Source organism: Pelodiscus sinensis, chromosome 10, assembly GCF_052426305.1.
Source record: "Pelodiscus sinensis isolate ZL-2025 chromosome 10, ASM5242630v1, whole genome shotgun sequence".
Taxonomy (NCBI): Eukaryota; Metazoa; Chordata; order Testudines; family Trionychidae; genus Pelodiscus; species Pelodiscus sinensis.
In genome coordinates this window covers 23,597,878-23,616,993 of record NC_143061.1, presented here as the reverse complement: position 1 = coordinate 23,616,993, position 19,116 = coordinate 23,597,878, and the positions used below count along the sequence as shown (strand labels likewise).

Below are 19,116 nucleotides of genomic sequence, written 5' to 3'. Positions count from 1 at the left end.
CCCTAGAGACAGGGGGGTTGCAAGCATAGTGAATAGGGGACATCGCCCCCTAGTTTATATTAAGATTCAAGTATCTTAAAAAAAATAATTTTTTTGTTTATTTTTATATATTAAGATTCTTTAGCCCAAACCAAAAAAGATTACTATTTATACTACTTGTCCTTTTCTAAATGTGAATGGAAGTGTAAAAGTGGTGCTATCTTTATTTTAAAAAGTATTGTTACTCTACATATTTCTCTGTTTCTATGATTAACTTAGATTGAAACAAAGCAACCCCCCCCACACACAACTTTGTCATTAATAACAATATTGACCAAAAGATTGATTTTCATAAAGTAAAATTGTTCTGGGCCTCCAAACTGTTCATTCCAATTAGTACTGTTTGTGATGTAAACAGAACATATTCTTGTAGAAACATTACGCAGTTATAAAAAAAAAAACACACAGAGTATTTTGACTGGTAAAGCCAGAACATTCTGGGTGTCCCAGAAGATGTTCTTGGGACAGTACGATATCACTAAAAAGGCCAAAACTGTCATGGGAAAACAAGACATTTGGCCACTTTTTGTAAGATTATGCTAGCATGTATTCCCATGTCCAGGCTTAGCATTTTCTGGCTTTCAAACACTGGCTATTTTAATAACATTCTAACATTCTAACTAGATTTTCTCTTCATAATATCTTTATAATTTTAGCTCTGTCTTACCAAAGTTGTGTGTGGGGGGGTGTTGTGTTTCAATCTAAGGCAGCGGAAAAAGGCTGCCTTCGCTTGGCCCATGCCCGGGCCGCTGCCTGCCTGACGCTCCAGCCAGCGCTGGTTTCCTGAGAGGGAGGAAGGAGAGGAGGAAACCCCAAGGAAATTGTATGGGCACTGTGGGTCAAATTCAGCAGTTCCTTATCTTACACAAAACACCTACTCATGGCAGCATTTGGCATTATATAATTAATCTATGCTTTAAATGTGATACACAAAAATTAGACAAAGCCATCAGACTGAACTATAAATGCATGTTCAAAAGCTTCAGAGGATAGCTGAGTTAGTCTGTACAGGATAAACTTAAAAAACAACAAATAATCTGGTAGCATTTCAAAGACTAACAAAACATGTAGATGGTATCATGAGCTTTCGTGGGCACAGCCCATTTCTTCAGATGTTGGATGTCCAGAACTAAAATAAATAGGAGAGAAGGGAAAAGAAGTCTTTAGGTGCTTATAGGCTATTTGTTTTTCCTGCTACATTCCAGCTTGGCTTTCCCCTTGATACTTTTATACTCACTGCCTCTTCTTGTTTCCCCCCCCCACACACACACACACTTCCATTTTTTTCCTTTCCCCCCTCTCTCCCCTTCTCCCCTATTTATTTTAGTTCTGGACATCCAACACTCTGGTCATCTGAAGAAGTGGGCTGTGCCCACGAAAGCTCATGATACCATCTACATGTTGTATTAGTCTTTAACGTGCTCCCAGACTATTTGTTGTTTTTTAAGTTTATAAATGCATGATTACCTTTTCTCTTATCTTGATATTTCTATAATTTTCTAAATAACATGAAAGGAATACATGATGGATTTGAGAAAAAATATAGAATGATAGAAAACAAACAAACCCCCACAAATTCTTATTCATGAGACTAATGAGTTATAAAATAAATATATTTTGGCTAATCAGACCAGGATTCTAGTTCTACATAACTGATAATATGATAACAAATCTTTTTGAAAGTATTGTATATATAGAAAAGTTAGCGTACCTTTTGTTTCTAAAGAGGAAACATCATCACCACTGGAAGACAAACAATAGGTATGTCAGTAACATATGTTCATATTTTTCTGTTACTGCAGCCAACAAGTGACCAGTCTACAACATGGTATTTTAGAAGAAATATTTGTATCTCCTGGGATGTGCCAGGAAAATGGGATGTGCCAGGAATGGGATTGCTTCTCATAATCCAAAAATCAAAATGAAAAATAACTAGCTAAACACCCTGATAATCTGAAGAGTATTTTAATCCTACAAAACCTCACCGAATAATTTAGCCTCCTCTGGACTGTAATGCTTGTTTTAAGTCTGATCGTGAGCTTGGTATTAAGTGTCTTGTTTAGTGGCCTGCGACGTCAGACTCAATGATCTAGTGATCCCTTCTAGCATTATACTTAATGATGCCATGTCAGTAATCTCACTGGGGAAATATTTACATAAGTAAAATCTATTTTGTAAGTATTTTCAGGATCAGAAATTAACATAGTAAAAAGACCAACTAGCTGTGAGTGTTGACTATTATGAAGAGAAAAAAAGTGTAAAAGATATTGAGGTAATTCAATCTATCCATGCTTTAAAAGCTTCTACAGTATAACAATTGTCTTTAAAAATTTGCTTTTACTGAAACATTAAGAATTTGCATATAAAATGGAAGAATGTAGATATCATCTACTATATACTTGAGAGAGTTTGTCTGTCTCTCTGTCTGTTTATTCAAGAACTCCTCCTAGACGGTAAGAACTAGGACCATCAAATTCGGTATACAGTTTCCTCTTACCATAACTTAAAGCAATGTAAGGGTTTCCTTGTGCCAGGAAAATGGGATGTGCCAGGAAAATGGGATTGCTTCTCATAAAACCATGCAGAAACTAGACAGACTCACTGGACAGATGAAAGGGGTTGGCTGGGAATCCCCCCTCCCATTCCAGGACTGCTCTGAGCCTCCCACCCCACAGGTGCCCTTTAAGGGTGTGAGGTAGCTGATGCTCCCCCTCAGATTTGTACAGGGATGTTGCGGGCTGTTCACCTTCCTCAGGGAGCGAGGGGAATGTGCACAGTTTGCTTCATTCCTCATTCTGGCTGGGGAGTACAGGGGGCAGATGAGCTGCAAACTCTGCTCTTATTTCCTGACAGAGACAGGAAGGAGAAGATCAGCCTTTGTACGAATCTTGGAAATAGCGTTTTGCTATTTCAAAATAGCGCATCCACACTGAGTGGACGCTGAATAGCATTTAAGGACGGCCAGAACCAGGTCCGGCAGGGCATCAAGTCAAAAATTACTTCGTGTGGCTGCTGCCTGAGGCTATTTGAGGCCTGTGCTTAAAGGGACCCCTCCCCCCGGATAGCCGATTCTCAACTTTCCTTGCTTGCTTGCCTACCTTGATGAGGGACAGCAAAGCATTTTGTCTCTGCATGCTCTGGTTGCCCTCACTCGGAACACCACAACACTCTGCAATATGGAGCCAGATCTGTCCCTGGGCACTCTGGTGCTTCTCATGGACATGTTGCTGCAAGCCTGGCTGCACTTTCTGCAGGCTGCCATTCGGGGGGCAGTCAGTATCCAGGAGGCCCTGTGGGAGAGCTTCCACCCTGAGGAGCACTGAGAACCTCCCTGGTCTGCCCCACTGGGTGCTTGTGCTTCATTCCTCCCTCACGTCCTTCCACTTACCCCTGCCAACCCCCCTTCCTGATGTCAAATAAAATACAAGTTTTTTCATAAACACAAACCGTCTTTATTTAACAAAACTGGGGGGGGATGAAACTCTGGTGAGACTGGGGAAAGGAGGCAGGAGAGGGGAGAAGAGAGGGTGGGAGAGGGGAGGGGGAAACCTGGGAAGAAGGAGCTGGAAGTGGGAAGCAAGGGGAAAAAGGAGGAGGGAAAGCTCAGGAGTCAGGGGTGGGGATCTCACCGGACCAACTTCATGCAAACCTGCTCCTGGGTTTGCATGTGGCCTTTGGTGGCCAGACTGACAGCTATCCTGCCATAGACAGACGCATTCCTCCATCTAGTGCGGAGATCATGGACGTTGGGGGCATCCCCCCCAAACGTGAATAAGGTCCATGATCTCCACCCTGGACCAGGAAGGTGCCCGCCTTCTCCGGGAGTTGGCAGACTGCTCCTGGGGAGTGGTGGAGGACTGGCTGCCAGTGGCTTGCTGGCTCATGTTTTGGGGCCACTGGGTCAGGGGCAATGACTGCTGGCTCTAGGTTGGCAAGCTTGGAGCTGGCACAGGCACTGTTGCCAGAGTCTACCCCTTTAAGGGCTCCAGGGAGGGGGGGAGGGAGAAGAGTGTTCTTGGTTGAGGCTAGAGTGGCCACCAGGGCACCCTGGGAAGGCTGGAGGCCCCCTATTTCGAAATAAGTGTCTACACAGCACTTATTTCAAAATATCTATTTCGAATTTGGCATTATTCCTCGTAGAATGAGGCTTACCAAATTTGAAATAAGTGCTTCGCTATTTCAAATTTATTTCGAAATAGCGGTTTGGCTGTGTAGACGCTAGGAAATTTATTTCGAAATAACGGCTGTTATTTCAAAATAACTTTGCTGTGTAGACATACCCTTAGGCTGTGTCTAGACTGCCAAGTTTTCCCTCAAAATCATCTGATTTTGCGGAAAAACTTGCCAGCTATCTACACTGGCCGCTTGAATTTCCGCAAGAACACTGATGATCTCATGTAAGATCGTTAGTGTTCTTGCGGAAATTCTGTGCTGCTCTCGTTCGGGCAAAAGCCCTCTTGCACAAATGATTTGCGCAAGAGGGCCAGCCAGTGTAAACAGCACAGTACTGTTTTCTGCAAAAAAGCCCCGATTGCAAAAAATGGCGATCGGGGCTTTTTTGCGGAAAACCGCATCTAGATTGGCCACGGACGCTTTTCCACAAAGAGTGCTTTTGCAGAAAAGCATCGTGCCAATCTAGACGTGCTTTTCCGAAAATGCTTTTAACGGAAAACTTTTCCGTTAAAAGCATTTTTGGAAAATCATGCCAGTGTAGACGTAGCCTTAGTGTTTAGGAGTTCTTGAACGAACAGACAGACAGACGAATTCTCTCAAATATATAGTAGATTGCAGTGGTGTTGGAGTCTAAAGCTGTGTTACCTTTTCAGTGCATTCTTTGCCATCTATGTTCTACATCTCAGTTAAAATACATTAAATGACATGAAAGGTAATGAAATGAAGAAGACTTTTTAAAAGTATAAATATTTTTAAACTGTTCGTTTCAAGCTCCTAAAAGAATAGCACTTCCCCATTAAGCAACTTAATGCATCATAGCAACCTAGTTTAGTGAGTGGGTATCACTCACTAAACTAGGTGAGCAGACAGATCACTGTTGTACCCACTGGTGGCATTTGCCCCAAATCCTGTACAAAGTGGGCCATATGAGGTGTCAAATGAAAGCTTATGCTCTGCTGATTCTATGCATGACACTCATATACTTGTATGATTTTTGTATGTGAAGGTATGAATATAGGCTCTGTTCTTGTATTGTAAATATTCTCTGTCTGGGAGGGAGCAATGGGCCTCAACTGCCTATTGTGAGAAAGGATTGTTCAGTGAATGGCTATGCTAACTAGCACTGCTTCATGGACAATGGCTCTCTTGGAGAGGCCAATACACACCTGAGGAATGCATCTAGAAGCCTGCAGACCAGCCAGTACCTCATGGCTGCTGGCATGTGAAACACAGATAGGTCACTTGATCATGTGACCAGCTCCAGTTTGGGAGACACCAGGAATATAAAAGCGCCATGAAGCTGTCTCCATCTTGTCTTCAATCTTGCTACTGATTCCAGATGCATCCTTGCTAGGGACGGAGAGCCAGGAAGGATTACTGACCCATCCTAATATAGGATGTACACCAGAGACTTTTAAGCCAGCAGTTTGTAACATGTCTGATAAGGACCTGCATCAAGAACTTGGTAATTGATGTATGTAATGTATTCTTCTTAACAATCTTGCTCTCAACCTCTTCTTTCTTTTATTAATAAACCTTTAGATTTTAAAGGATTGGCTCGGTGTGCTCTTGTGGGTAAGATCTAAAGTGTAAATTGATCGGGACTGTGGCTGGTTCCTTGGGACTGGGAGGATTTGTTCGGAGTTGGTGAGATCGGGTTTTATAACCTCTCACCTGTGTGTAAGGCCCAGGGCTGATTATGGCACAGGGAGAGCTGGGTGTCTGAGGGGTGTTGCTTGTGAGGCTTCCTGTTGGTCAGATTGGCAGCTGAAGCTCTCTATGTGACTGGTTTGTGGCCTATTTTGGGAAAGGTCTCCAGTCGAGGGCTGTAAGCAGCCCTGGTTTGAGCAATTTGCCCTCAGCTGACGCCCTCAGCAGTGCCCAAATCTGGCCCAGTCCGCCACAGTAGGCCACTCCGCCCTTCCTCTCAGTAGGCCACAAGACTGTCATAAGAAAGACGGTCACCCAAGTTAGGGTTGTTTTGCTAACTGTGTTTGCAAACCTAGAGTTTGTGAGGAGCGCTAACTGAACCACAGCAGCACTTTGATTGGATGCAAAGGAAGCACAAGGCTCTCAAGGTGCGTCTAAACTACATGGCTCCATCAATGGAGCCATGTAGATTAGGCTAATCGGCAAAGGGAAATGAAGCCGCGATTTAAATAATCGCGGCTTCATTTAAATTTAAATGGCTGCCGCGCTGAGCTGACAAACAGCTGATCAGTTGTTTGTCGGCTCAGCGCGCTAGTCTGGACACTCCCGCACCGACCTGAAAGCCCTTTATCGACCTCCCCGTTATGCCTCGTAGGATGAGGTTTACCGGGAAGGTCGATAAAGGGCTTTCATGTCGGCAGGGGAGCGTCCGGACTGCCCCGATCTGCCGACAAACAGCTGATCAGCAGAGCGGGGCAGCCATTTAAATATAAATGAAGCCATGATTATTTAAATCGCAGCTTCATTTCCCTTTGCCGAACAAACAAATTTACATGGCTCCGTCGACGGAGCCATGTAGTTTAAGCGTACCCTCACAGTCAGTGTTGTGTGCAACCCACACATACCTCACTTCATGTTCCTTTGCTTCACATGCATATCACTTTAGGCTACGTCTAGACTACATGCTTCTGGCGACAGAGGCATGTAGGTGAGGCTACCAGGCATAGGAAAATGAAGCGGTGATTTAAATAATCGCCGCTTCATTTAAATTTACATGGCTGCCGCGCTGAGCCGACAAACAGCTGATCAGCTGTTTGTCAGCTCAGCACTGTAGTCTGGACGTGTGTGTGTCACTGGCATTTGTCGACCACCCAGGTAAACCTCATCCCAGGAGGCATACATGGGTGGTCGACAAATGCCTTTGATGTCGACACCCGCGCATCCAGACTACAGCGCTGAGCCGACAAACAGCTGATTAACTGTTTGTCGGCTCAGCGTGGCAGCCATGTAAATTTAAATGAAGCGGCGATTATTTAAATCGCTGCTTCATTTTCCTATGCCTGGCAGCCTCATCTACATGCCTCTGTCGCCAGAGGCATGTAGTCTAGACGTAGCCTTTAGTAACATGGCAGGAGAAAAAAACTACAAGGACAGAAACCAGGAGGGTCTGGTAATCCCACATGTGGGCAACAGTAAACAAAATGTGGCCCATCAGGGTTTTGTGTGTGGCCCACAGGGCACAGGTTGCCCAACATTGTATTATAGTCCTGACTTTGTTTCCTATCAAAATCCTAGGATGAAATTCTGACCCCACTAAAATGAATGGCAAAACTGCCACAAAGCCTCTGCTTTGTTCAGACTTCCAATTATATGAAACTATATAATATGAACCAAAATCCAATAGAGACTAGTTGAAGATACAATCTTAATTTTATGAGTTTGTTTTTTAAGATGCTATATTTGGAAGATTAGCTTTCCAGCATTTGGGGTCTGATCCAATTCCCAGTAAAATCAGTGGGAGTTTCAAAACTCCTCACACGGTCAATGGGTCTTTCCACTGACTTCAGAGGGAGTTGGATCAGGTCCTTGATAGTTTTTAACTAAATACTAGATATCAGTTCAACTAGAACTGAATAGGAAATGGTTTTCTTGTGGCATGAGAATTTTCAGGATTTTGGAGAAAAAAAATTGTCCTAAATCAGAATGAAATGTCACAATTTAAAAACATTTTCACAAACCAGCAGTCCAAAAATGAATTTCTTATCAGGACAAATCAAAATGTTTCATTTCAATTCTAACCTTTCTCTATTTTTTAACATTTCAAAACACAAATGTAAAAATTAAAAGTGACTTCAAAAGAAAATAATTAAACTTCAAAAATGTCAAACAAGATGTTTCAACAATTCCAAATGTTCAATATTCATTTTTTTAAAATTGGGTGACTCATCAAAAGCAACATTTTCCCCAGAGATAATTTTGATTTCAATGAATTAGCATTTTCCTACAAAAATTGTTTCTGCTGAAAATTCCTGTCTAAATGTAAAAGAAGCCTCACAAATATAACAAAGTACTTTACACAAGAGCCATGGACAGACTTATATCTCAGTGCTAAACACCTTTTACAAAGTATTGCATTTGAGTGCTACTAGGAATCCATGCAAATCAACTACAGAAGGCAAAAAACACAAAAATCCATGCAAAGCAACCAGAAGAGTCAGAAAACATGAGATTCTAGATGGTACTGCATCCTGCCATGAGGGCAGGGGACTGGACTTGATGAACTCTCAAGGTCCCTTCCAGTTCTAGTCTTCTATGATTCTATAATTAAGATTTTGGATTTACATCTCCTCCCTTGTGCATCACTACACTGTACTACTCTGCACTTCACAGATATGCTCACTGAAAGCAATCAACTTACCCTCTTCTTGTAATATCATGTGGTATGTGAGTAGATTGAATCATAATTATTTGCTAGATCACTAATAAAACAATGCCAGTTTAGCCATCAAAAAAACCCACCAACTCAATACAGCCAATTTAAGAATATCAGTACAAGTAACAAGTGCCTTAACCAATTATCTTATAATGTGTCAAGGCAGCATTTACTTCTTATATGCATAAATTATTCACAGCATTGATAACATGAAATTTAGATATGTTACTAGGGTTACCAGGTGGCTTCAAAAAAATACCGGATACACTTGATCTCAGATGGGGAGGGGACACCGGCTGGGAGGGAGCGGGGCTGGCCAGGAGGATGTGTGTGTGGGGGGCAGGAGGGAACCAGCTGGCAGGAAGCAGGGCTAGCAGGCGGGGGGGAGTCGGGGGCAGCAGGGCTGGCCAGGGGAGATAAGGGGGAGACCAGCTGGTGGGAAGCAGGTCTGGCCAGCAGGGTGTTGGGGGGATCGGAGCTGGCCGGGGGAGATCAGGAGGAGGAGGGAGGGAGTACCGGCCGGCAGGAAGCAAGGCTGGTCAGGGGGAGCAGGGCTGGCCATGGGAGATCGGGTGGGGGGGGGCGACCGGCCAACAGAAAGCAGGGCTGGCCAGGAGGTGGTCAGGGGAAGCGGGACTGGCCGGGAGGAGGAAGCGGGGGGAGAGAATCAGCCGGCAGGAAGCAGGACTGACCCAGGCACTCGCAGATCCGGGGCACAGCCCATCCTGCGCAAGGTCCCGGCGAAGCACAAGCAAATCCAGCCCCAGGGATTCCATCCCGCCCCGACCCCGCCTCCCTCCCTCGTGTAGCTGTGTACTGCCAGGCAGTTCACAACTAGGTACTGATACCCCTATTAATAATAAGACTTACCTAATTAGAAAATACCAGACATTTTATATGTCCGGTATTTTCTTAATTTTTTTCCCAGAAAGAACACTCAAATACCAGACTCTCCGGTTCAAAACCGGACACCTGGCAACCCTATATGTTACTACAAGGAGATTTATGCAGCATTGCTCAGGTCCTTCAGGGTAGGGGGCTTTCCCATATTTCTTGGAAAAATTTCAGGAGTGCTGCAAAACCCAAAAGATAATTGTTAAAAACAAAATCTCCTAAAAAGCATAATGAATGTAGTTAATTTAGCACTTTCTTTGGCTAAAGACATTTGCCAGAAACCACTTGAGGCATCTAACTTGCGGAATATATTAGCTCCTGCCACTTTATGGAGGAATTCTAGTATTGGCAGGATATATTTTCCTCTCTCTACTGCTTAATTAAGTATTTTATGAGCCACACAGATTTGTATATTCCCATTTTAACTCGGGTACTATCAATGTGTACCATGCAGTGGGCTCAAAGACTCTTTCAATTATGTCATTCTCTTCCATTCTCTTTAATTCAGTTTTACTTTATGAAATAATGGAATAAGAATTCTGCATGGCATGTGTATGCTATATGGTATTATCTCTTAATATTATTTCTAGTGGATCTTTTAAAAGACCAATATCACCAAATAGTCCATCAATTTTCCAGCTTTCTCACTAGATTCATCATGGCAACAACACTAAGACACTAGAGATTGTCAGCCTCCAGTCCTCTAATCACATCCACATTAATATTAAAGCTTTTGCCTTTTTCTATTGTTCCTAAGAAAAGCTGTCCTGTGGGGCTATTTAGGCCAGCATCTGCTCATTTCAGCTCTATGACAAGTCCCTTCTAATATGACCGTTACATCTGCACCCAAATATGTCTGAAAATGCAAAGTCTTTCCACAAAAACTCAAGTTTTCAGAGTTTACACCACAGCAGTAAAAACAGTTGTGCACAAGTTCAGGCTCAGGCTGAAGCTTGGGATCTAAAGCCCACCCCTTCCCAGGCTTCAGGCCAAGCCCAAACACCTACGCCAGCAATTCTCAAACTATGGGCTCAGACTCCAGAATAGGTTGCAAATCCATTGTAATGAGTTTGCCAGGGCCAGCATTAGACTTGCTAGGACCCAGGGCTGAAACTGAAACCAAAGCACTACTCCCACAAAGAACAGCAGGGTTTGTGGCAGACAGCGGCAAAATGTCGAATTTTTATGGACTTAAAGTATTTGGCTGCTTTAGCAGGGCAATCACCTCTTGGACAGTAATCTTTCCACAATTTATGCATGTAGTCTGAAAAGTGTTAGATTTTGCTTGGCGCTTACTACACCAAACTCTGAGAACTTATTACACTCACTTCCTTTTTGCAGCTGTGCTATATCTCCAATAGTGGTTCTATTTCTAAGTCACTTCTTCTAAGTTACTTTCTGGTGTCCAGTGATATCTATTTCGATTTTTTAAACCATTTCTAGTTGTCTTAACATTTCTATTGCTCTGTAAAAGGTTAAATCTCTCTTCACTTGCAGTTTTTCTGAATGGCCCTTATCTAAAACGCAAATCACTACTGTGTGTGTAATACGCTCTTTCCTTTTTGTCTCCAAAGTTTTCTGCCATGCCACACAAGTCTCTTATAAAAGAATCCAGACTCCTCCTCACATTTTTGGACATGCTGGTAGAAACATGCTCACTTATAAACCACATTATGGTGCGGTACAAAAATATTATAAACATAGCCAGCAGCACAGTAATTATTCTTGTGGGTCTCCTCTTCAAAGGCAAAGGATTTAAAGATATGTTCAGTTTTCCAACCCATGATCATTGCATAGACTATGGAACTACACTGAATCGCTCCACTCTTGTCATGGAGTTTAGTTGTGATGCAGAAACATTCAAATTACTCCTTCCAATTAGGCCAGTCTGATGGTCTGTTGAAGTTGACACTCTCTGGTGCACGGAACTTTGGCATTCTGACAAAAGTCTGTAGTGTCTATTGTTTGTCTTCTGACACCGTGTTAGGTTAGTCACGCAGAGGCAAAATGAACATTAGCAACAACAATAACATCACCGTAAAAAAAATGTAGACTGTCTTCCCCACTCTTCACACTATGTCAATAAATATTATAATGCAGTTTATACTTTCCCTCACAACATGCAGGTAGAGAACTCTGGATCAATGTAAAATTTGATACCTGAGTATTTTACTGAAAATGTGTCAATGCCCCCAGCATTCCAAATGGCTTCATCTTTTCCTCAAAGCAATAGTAGAGCAGTAAAAAAAGTAAGTAAATATTTTATGTAATATGCAGCTTTCAAACTTTAACTCTAAGTTATTTCTGTGGTGGAATGATAAATAGGCAAATGAGGCTGCATAACGGACTTGAGTTTAATCTTCACACTAAGCAAAAAAGTCTCAGAATATGGATCACTGACACTTTCTGGTTGCACTTTTATTAGTAAAGTTGCTGTTAGATAAATTCTGGGAGCCCAGAGGGAGACTATAGCAGTGGTAGGCAACTTGAGGTCCATGGGGGCCACATGTGGCCCAATCGGGGTTCTGTGTGTGGCCTGCAAGACATTTTATCGTTACTCATGTGCAGGGTTGTCTGATTCTACTGGTTTCCATGTCATTTTTTCCCTACCTGTGTTACTAAAGTGACACGCACGTAGAACAAGGACATGAAGTGAGGTGTGTGCTGACTGCACACAACATTGATTTCTATTTAAAGAAAGGGATACTATTCTGCAACAACCTCCTATATCTCAGTGTTCAGTAAATGAACCCGTGGATTTCTATTCTGATCCTCTGGCCACTAATGAAACAGAAACTGAAACAAAGTTTCAGATCGCTTCAACAGTAGTTAAGGCTTTGCAGGCAAAGCTAAACATTTATGCATACAACATTACTGACAACACTACATAGTGCAAACACTCATTCTTGCATTTTACACAACAAACTAGACAGCACTCAATTCCCTCAATGGCAGTTGAGAACAGTTGAGGTCCTTTCACTAGCAGTCCCTAAAGGTAAACATCAGGAGACTGGAGGCTGGGCATTTTTTTTTCTTGAGAAACATTTGTATTCATTTAAGAAAGTTAATATACAAGAGCACAGAAAAAGCCCAAATAATCACAACATTTTCAAGACTGATCCATGTATTCAAACTGACTATGCCTGGAGAAAATAATATACTTAGGGAGGATATACGAGGGCCAGTGTTATTTAGTTTGAAATTGTTGTGAGTTTATTGTTTTACCTTTTATATTTGTGCTTAGAATCCACCAGATAATTGCACATTATATGCTGAATAATAAATAAATTTGAGAATTCTATATATTACTGAACAACCTGCAATGGCTGGAATTGTTCCTTGGAAATGTATAAACCTTTTTTTAGGGTAGAGGTGTTGATTGGTTGGTTGGTTTTTCTTGGCTTGTTAAAAATATGGATCACAAAGACCCTACATGCACATTCATTTTAATTTGTTTAGATTTTTTTCCTTTTTTTAATGAATTAAAAATATTTAGATCAGAAATTTAATGTAGTGCTGCAAATAGTTGGTACACCTCATCTCAGAAGAAACAGATCTGAATTTACCAAATATTACCTTGACAAAGTGATGGAAACACCTATTCTCCCACCACACACCCAAAAAAATCAAAAATAATTTTCTTTGTGGCTGTATTATACCGTGTCCATCCCATTAGAATTTGAGCATCTATCTTGCAATAATGCATGTATCTGTCTCCCTGCAGGGAAGCGCTATTATGCACACTTTACACATGGGAAACCATGGCAAAGGGTGGGTTAAGTGACCAGCCCAAAAGTACACAGGAAATCTTGGACGGCCGGGGAGACCTTGGCTCTGGGCAAGTGGGCTGGGCTGCGGCGCAGCACCTGCTGCCAGCCCCTTTCTTCCCCGGGCGGTAGCCTGGAGGCGGAGCAGGACTTGCCCATCTCTCCCCTGCAGGCTGGTACCTGGGAGATGGAGGCATCGCTGCCGCTGTCCTCCGCGCAGCATCCAATTCCCCGCCAGCTTCTCGGGGCTTGGGCGGAGGAGGGGGCTTGTCGCCGCCCGGCCGGGCACTCTCCCCGGGGCGCGCACAGCACCTATGCCCAGCGCAGCCTCCCCTGCCCGTGCCCAGCAATGGCGCCCTTTGTTGTCCCTGCGCGGCCGCCTCCTGCCCCAGCCCATCGCGGCGCCCGCCCTTCCCGCGCTCCGGCCCGAGCGAGCCGCCTCTCGCAGGGGCCCGAGGCCGCCCGGAGCCCCCCCAGGCAGGGAACGGCCGGAGAGCGCGGCGCCCGCAGCGCTTTGTCCCTGGTGCCCAGGCTGCGCGCTCGCCAGGTCCCCGCCGCCGCCCTGGGCAGCCCAGGTGCGCCCCGCGCCCAGACCCGCCTGCTCACCTGCCCCGCGCCTCCTGGCCGCTGGTCATCGTGGCCGCGCCGCTCCCGCGCCCCTCCTGCACCGGGCCACGGGGCGCGAACGGCTCGCGCGGGCTGCTGCTGAAAGGCGGATGCTCGCTTCAGCGCGGGAACCGCGGGGGGGGGGGGGAAGAGTGCGGGGGATGGGAGAAACAGCGAGAGCCGCAGGCGTGGGGGAGGCGGCCGGGTCACCCAACCCGGAGCACACGCAACCCCTGCTGCTGCAGCCAGAGCCTGGCCTGGCCCCGGAGAGGGGGGGGCCCCGTAAAGTGAGGCAGAAGCTAGTAAGAACCCAGCCGCTAAGGGGTAGGATGTAGCGGTTGGAGAGCTTAGGTCTAAGACGCAGGCGATAACAGTTCTAGTCTTAGCACCTCCTGCTGGGAGACCTTGAGCGAGTTAGGGCTCTTTTCCTCAGTTTTCCTATCCGTGGCCTGGGCACAAGGGGCCCTACCTCTTTTGTGAAACACATTGACCTCTACTGATGAAAAGCCTTACACAAGAATCAGCACCAGAGCCTCCTTAGCACTCCAGCACCACTAGAATCTTAATCCCTTCATAATCCTCATACCCCCATGGAGGCAGAAAAGTGCCATTTTACAGCTGGAACAGAGAGAAACAGAGACAAAGTGATTGTAGAAAATTTGTGGGAGAGCAGAAAACAGAAGAGACGCTTCTTAAGTGCCAAAAACCACCCTTCCCTTCCCCTTAGCATGCTGTGGATGCTAGTAGGCAGACTGAAGAGAAGAGCAATATGCTAAAGAGTGCTGCTGTGCCAGAAATATTGACAGGCAAGACTGAAGCAACATTTTCTGTTTAAAACCAGCCTTTTATCTTTTGAAAGACAAAATGTCATTAGTTTCCTAACCACAAACTTGTTACCTTTATTATTAATTTTGTCACTTTCTGAGTTTAAGTGGTTGGACTTTTTATAGTAGTGAAAGTCCTAGCAGACATTAAAAGTTGCACCTATCGCATACATTGGAGAAGTCAGGACATAGTTAAAATGGATTGACTATACTAGCTACAACATGTTTCTGGAAATCTTGGCACATATATTTGTTATACTAAAAACAGACAATTTACACTATTACATATAGGAAAAGTTATTAGTTACCTCTTTGCTTATAGAAATTAGAGAAGGGAAAGTTTTCATAAAACGGGTTGGGGAACCTTTTTTGGGTCATGGGGCTGGTGAGCCACTGAAAAATCCATCAGGGCTGCACAAAAGTGAGAAGCAAAACCAAAACACACCCTAACCCTCACTAGCATGGCCCCCAGCAGAGAAGCAGAAAGCCATTCCCTATATTCCCCTCACACACCAGAGCCAAGAGGGGTGCAAGGCTAGCAGATTTTGTGTGTTCCTTCCTAGACTCTGGAGCATGGACAAAAAATGAAGGGTTCAGTGTGTGGGAGGGGGCTTCAAGGAAGTGGGCTTGAGCTGTAGGGTACAGACTGGAGGGAGAATGCAGGAGTTTGTTAGGGTTTGGAGAGGTTGGGAGGGTGCAGGAGCATGCTGGGGGTGAGAAGATGGGGGCTACGTCTACACTGCTTTCCTCTTGCAGAAGAGGAAATGCAAATGGAGTGTGCATTAGCATATGTTACGCTGTCATTTGCATATCCTTTTCCAATACTTTTTGCGGAAGAGGTTTTTGTGCAAAAAAACCACAGTGTAGACGGGGCCATTTTGCGCAAGACCCTTATCTCTCAAAAAATTAGGTTTACAGGGTTCTTGTGCAAAATGTTTTTTTTTTTTTTTTGCACAAAATGGCCCCTTTTAGCACGACATATGCTAATGAGTGCTCCATTTGCATTTCCTCTTCTGCAAGAGGGAAACAATGTAGACGTAGCCTGGATGAGAGAGTGCAGAAGTGGGCTGAGGATTGGAGGCAGGGGGTCTGAGTAGGAGGTAATATGAAGGAGCAGACTGGAGGTGGCAGGATTGGGTAGAGAGTTAGGGTGAAGGAGTGGAATGGAGGTGAGGGTCTGAGTGGATGGGAGGGTACAGGAGCATGCTGGCAGTTGTGGGGTTTGGGAGGGTGGGAGGGTGCAGGAGCGGGCTAGGGTTGTGGAGTCTGGGCAATGGGAGGCATTTACCTAGCATAGATCCCTGAAGATACACATGGTTCCACGTCCCTCAGCAATCCCAGGCAATCTCTGTTTCTCCTATTGGCCACAATTATAGTTAGTTGGAGCAGTGGGGCGGGAGGGGGAGACCTCCAGGCAGTGCTTTGCTGGACTGCCATTTCCCCAGCCAGGGAAAGGAGAAGAGTGGTAGCATAGGTTTCCCAGTGCTAGGGGTTGGGGGGAGACCTATGCCTCAGGGGCCAGATCCAACCCCTCAGCTTAGGTTCCCCACCCCTGCCGTTAAAGGTTTTATCCAGCACTCTCCCAGCCGATGTAGGACTGTTCTCTAAACAATATTTTCTAAGGTTTTTCCAGTCTAATTTTCAATGTCCCTTGGGACTGATTAGTCTAAACTGTGAGAAAGATATTGCTAATATTCAGCCTAAGTTTTCTCTTCATCTGTTTAATCCCATTATCTCTAGTTATACTCCCATTAACTTTACTAAGGACTAAATTGTAGCCTACCTACATGCCCAAGCAGAGTAAAATTTCCCTTTAAGGTTCTGATCAACACTTAAGTCCAGGATGTAAAGGAAGCTGGCACTCTGCACCTATTATTTTCCCATTCCTCACAAATGGGCAGAACAGGGTGAAAGTATGGAGAACTATTATTTTGAAAACACTAGTTATGTACAATAAACTACACACTTTTCATATTTGCGTTGTTATCACAGGGATAGAAACATTTGTGAGCTAAACACATGACCTAACTTTTTTTCAAAGGTCATGTCATTCTCAGTATTTTCAATCCTATTCATTTAAAAGGCATGATAAAGGCACCCCAGAAATCAGTTCCACAGGAATTGTTTTCCCTTAATACAGGCAGTCCCCGGGTTATGTACAAGATAGGGACTGTAGGTTTGTTCTTAAGTTGAATCTGTATGTAACTCGGAACTGGCGTCCACATTCAGCCGCTGCTGAAACTGACCGCCAGTTCTGACTTACATACAGATTCAACTTAAGAACCCCAAGCGTCCCCAAGTCAGCTGCTGCTGAAACTGATCAGCGGCTGATTCCAGGAAGCCCGGGGCAGAGCAACTCTGGTGCCAGTGCAAAGCCTCAGAAGCGCGGGAACCCGCCGCGGCTGCGGCTTTGCTCCTGGTGCCCCTGGTCTGCTGGAGACGGTCCCCAGCAGACCAGGGGCACCGGGAGCAGCTTTTCTCGCCCCGGAGGTCGAGGTGGCGGGACCGCTGCCTGTGAGCTCCGGGGCGAGAAAGTCCCGTTCGTAAGTGCGGATCCGACATAAGTCGGATCTGCATAAGTCGGGGACTGCCTGTACAGGATTTTTTAAAAAAAAACATTAAAAATATGCTAATAAAAGTCATATTGAAACCAATCAAGCCTCTCTGGATTTACACTGGGGTAGCTGACTTCTGTCCAAGTATCCTTCTATCTCTTCTATGCAGAGGACTAAAATTCTGTTCTACATCAATAGAAATTTTAGATGTTTCAAGATTACATGGTAGGAACAGAAAGTAAAAACCTGCCATTGACTTCAGGTCCCTGGTAATAATGTATTATATGTAGCAGCAGAAAACCTGCTGGCAAAAGGGAAATGTAAAAACAAAGGCCACTACACATATTGATAAATTCTGCAGCTTCTACCACTATATAGAACTATAAAAAGACTGCAAAAAAATAAACAAAAACCCCTGCATTAAAAGGAAATTAAGGTTGCAAAGTCATCCACTCCAAAGAGAGGAAAAATGAGGGGGTGAATTAAGGTTGCTTGAGGCTACCTTGATTCTGTCATTTGTCTTCAGTATGATGCAGTCTTTAATTAGATGAGCTAATACCACACTATTTTTTCCACACCTCTGCTAGTAAATGGGCAGCCTTAATTTTGTTTTTTCCTAAGTTCAGAATGTCTGACTTTGCAACCTTAATATTCTTTTAAGAGGAATTTTTAAACATAAAACTTATAAAATAACTTATAAAATAAAAATATCATCATGAGAGATCCTGAATAACTCCATTTTGTATCCCTGGCCTCCATTTTGAATAAACAAGAAATATTCCACTCACAGATGGAAGCTACAATTCACGTAACACTAAACATAGAATTGGCAGGAAAACCAAAGAGGCGGGAAAAGTAAACAATGATTCTGCCGATCTTATTACTGAGAGATAAATAACAGTCACTGGCTAAAAGTAGATCTGGCAGTTATGATGTCATATGATGTCATGTGGTGTGGTGTAGGTGTCAGACTCTAAACAGAGAAACATTCATCCAACCACACCACGTATGCCTCACCGGACCACTTCATGAGCGTGAGATTTTACTTATTTGCTGTAATTGTAGTCTGGGATCATATATTAGTTCCTATTGTAAATTGTTAAAACCACCAGGATTTCTCTTAAACTCGACTGAATTGCTCTGTGGGAAGGGCAATTCAAAACAATGTCAAATTATGACATCAACGGTGTTAGGCTCTTAAGATCCATAGCATGGTCTTTGAAACTTAAGCTAGCAGAGTAGCTGATAGGAGTTAGAAGGCTGTAATCATCCCAAACGGTTAAAGTTTTGCAAAGTAACTGAAAACTAGGTCTTAAAATAGCAAGTGTTGAGCAAACTTGATTGTCAGCATCATTCCCTGTGCCACCCCTCTCTCCCATAATTCAATCAAATGCTAGGTTTAAATAAAACAGGTACATATCTTATTAAAAAGAGGCATCATGATTTGCAATAAAGCTTTATCTGAATTAAAACATACTATACTGATCTTTTTTGTTTGTATGAGAAACATATTGATCCAGGGGAGTAATGCATGCATGGACAAGTATATTTTATGCTTGGGTTACAGTTCCTTGAGCTCTGTATAATGGAGAATATAAATGAAGGGTGCGGTTTTGTGCCACACTACAGGGAAATGTAGCATCAAATTTCACTAGAGAGCAGAAGTCTAGTTTTTATCCATATCAACCTATATTTTTTGCATGTCAGTCTCTGCTGCTGAATATTCTAATTCTTTTGTTGTCAGGGTAATTTGTTCCTTTCCCCCTCAGGTATAGTATTTGTACCACTTGGTACACAGCATAGGTGCTAGGACGAGAGGTGCAGTTGATGCTGCAGCACTCCCTGGCTTGAACTGCTTTCCATGATTATAGAGGGTTTAGTTTGGTTCAGTGGCT

General features: G+C 43.9%; 1 protein-coding gene across 8 annotated transcripts in view; it reads right to left on the bottom strand.

Moving 5' to 3' along the window:
• LOC102456789 (NACHT, LRR and PYD domains-containing protein 1b allele 5-like) overlaps nt 1-14,155 on the bottom strand; it is a 42,693-nt gene extending 28,538 nt beyond the window's left edge. The window contains exons 1-2 of one of the 8 annotated variants that reach the window (XR_012906271.2): nt 13,843-14,155; nt 1,751-1,782 (exon numbers count right to left, since the gene is read on the bottom strand). Coding sequence is in view for 7 of the 8 variants with exons in the window: in XM_075937817.2 (XP_075793932.2) it covers nt 1,751-1,782; nt 13,843-13,871 (61 nt within the window). In the remaining variant the exon portion in view is untranslated. Of the gene's footprint in view, nt 1-1,750; nt 1,783-13,416; nt 13,758-13,842 lie in introns of those variants that run through there. The other 7 variants (XM_075937817.2, XM_075937816.2, XM_075937815.2 and 4 more) reach the window with 7 other exon arrangements.
• Between the last annotated feature and the right edge of the window lie 4,961 nt (nt 14,156-19,116).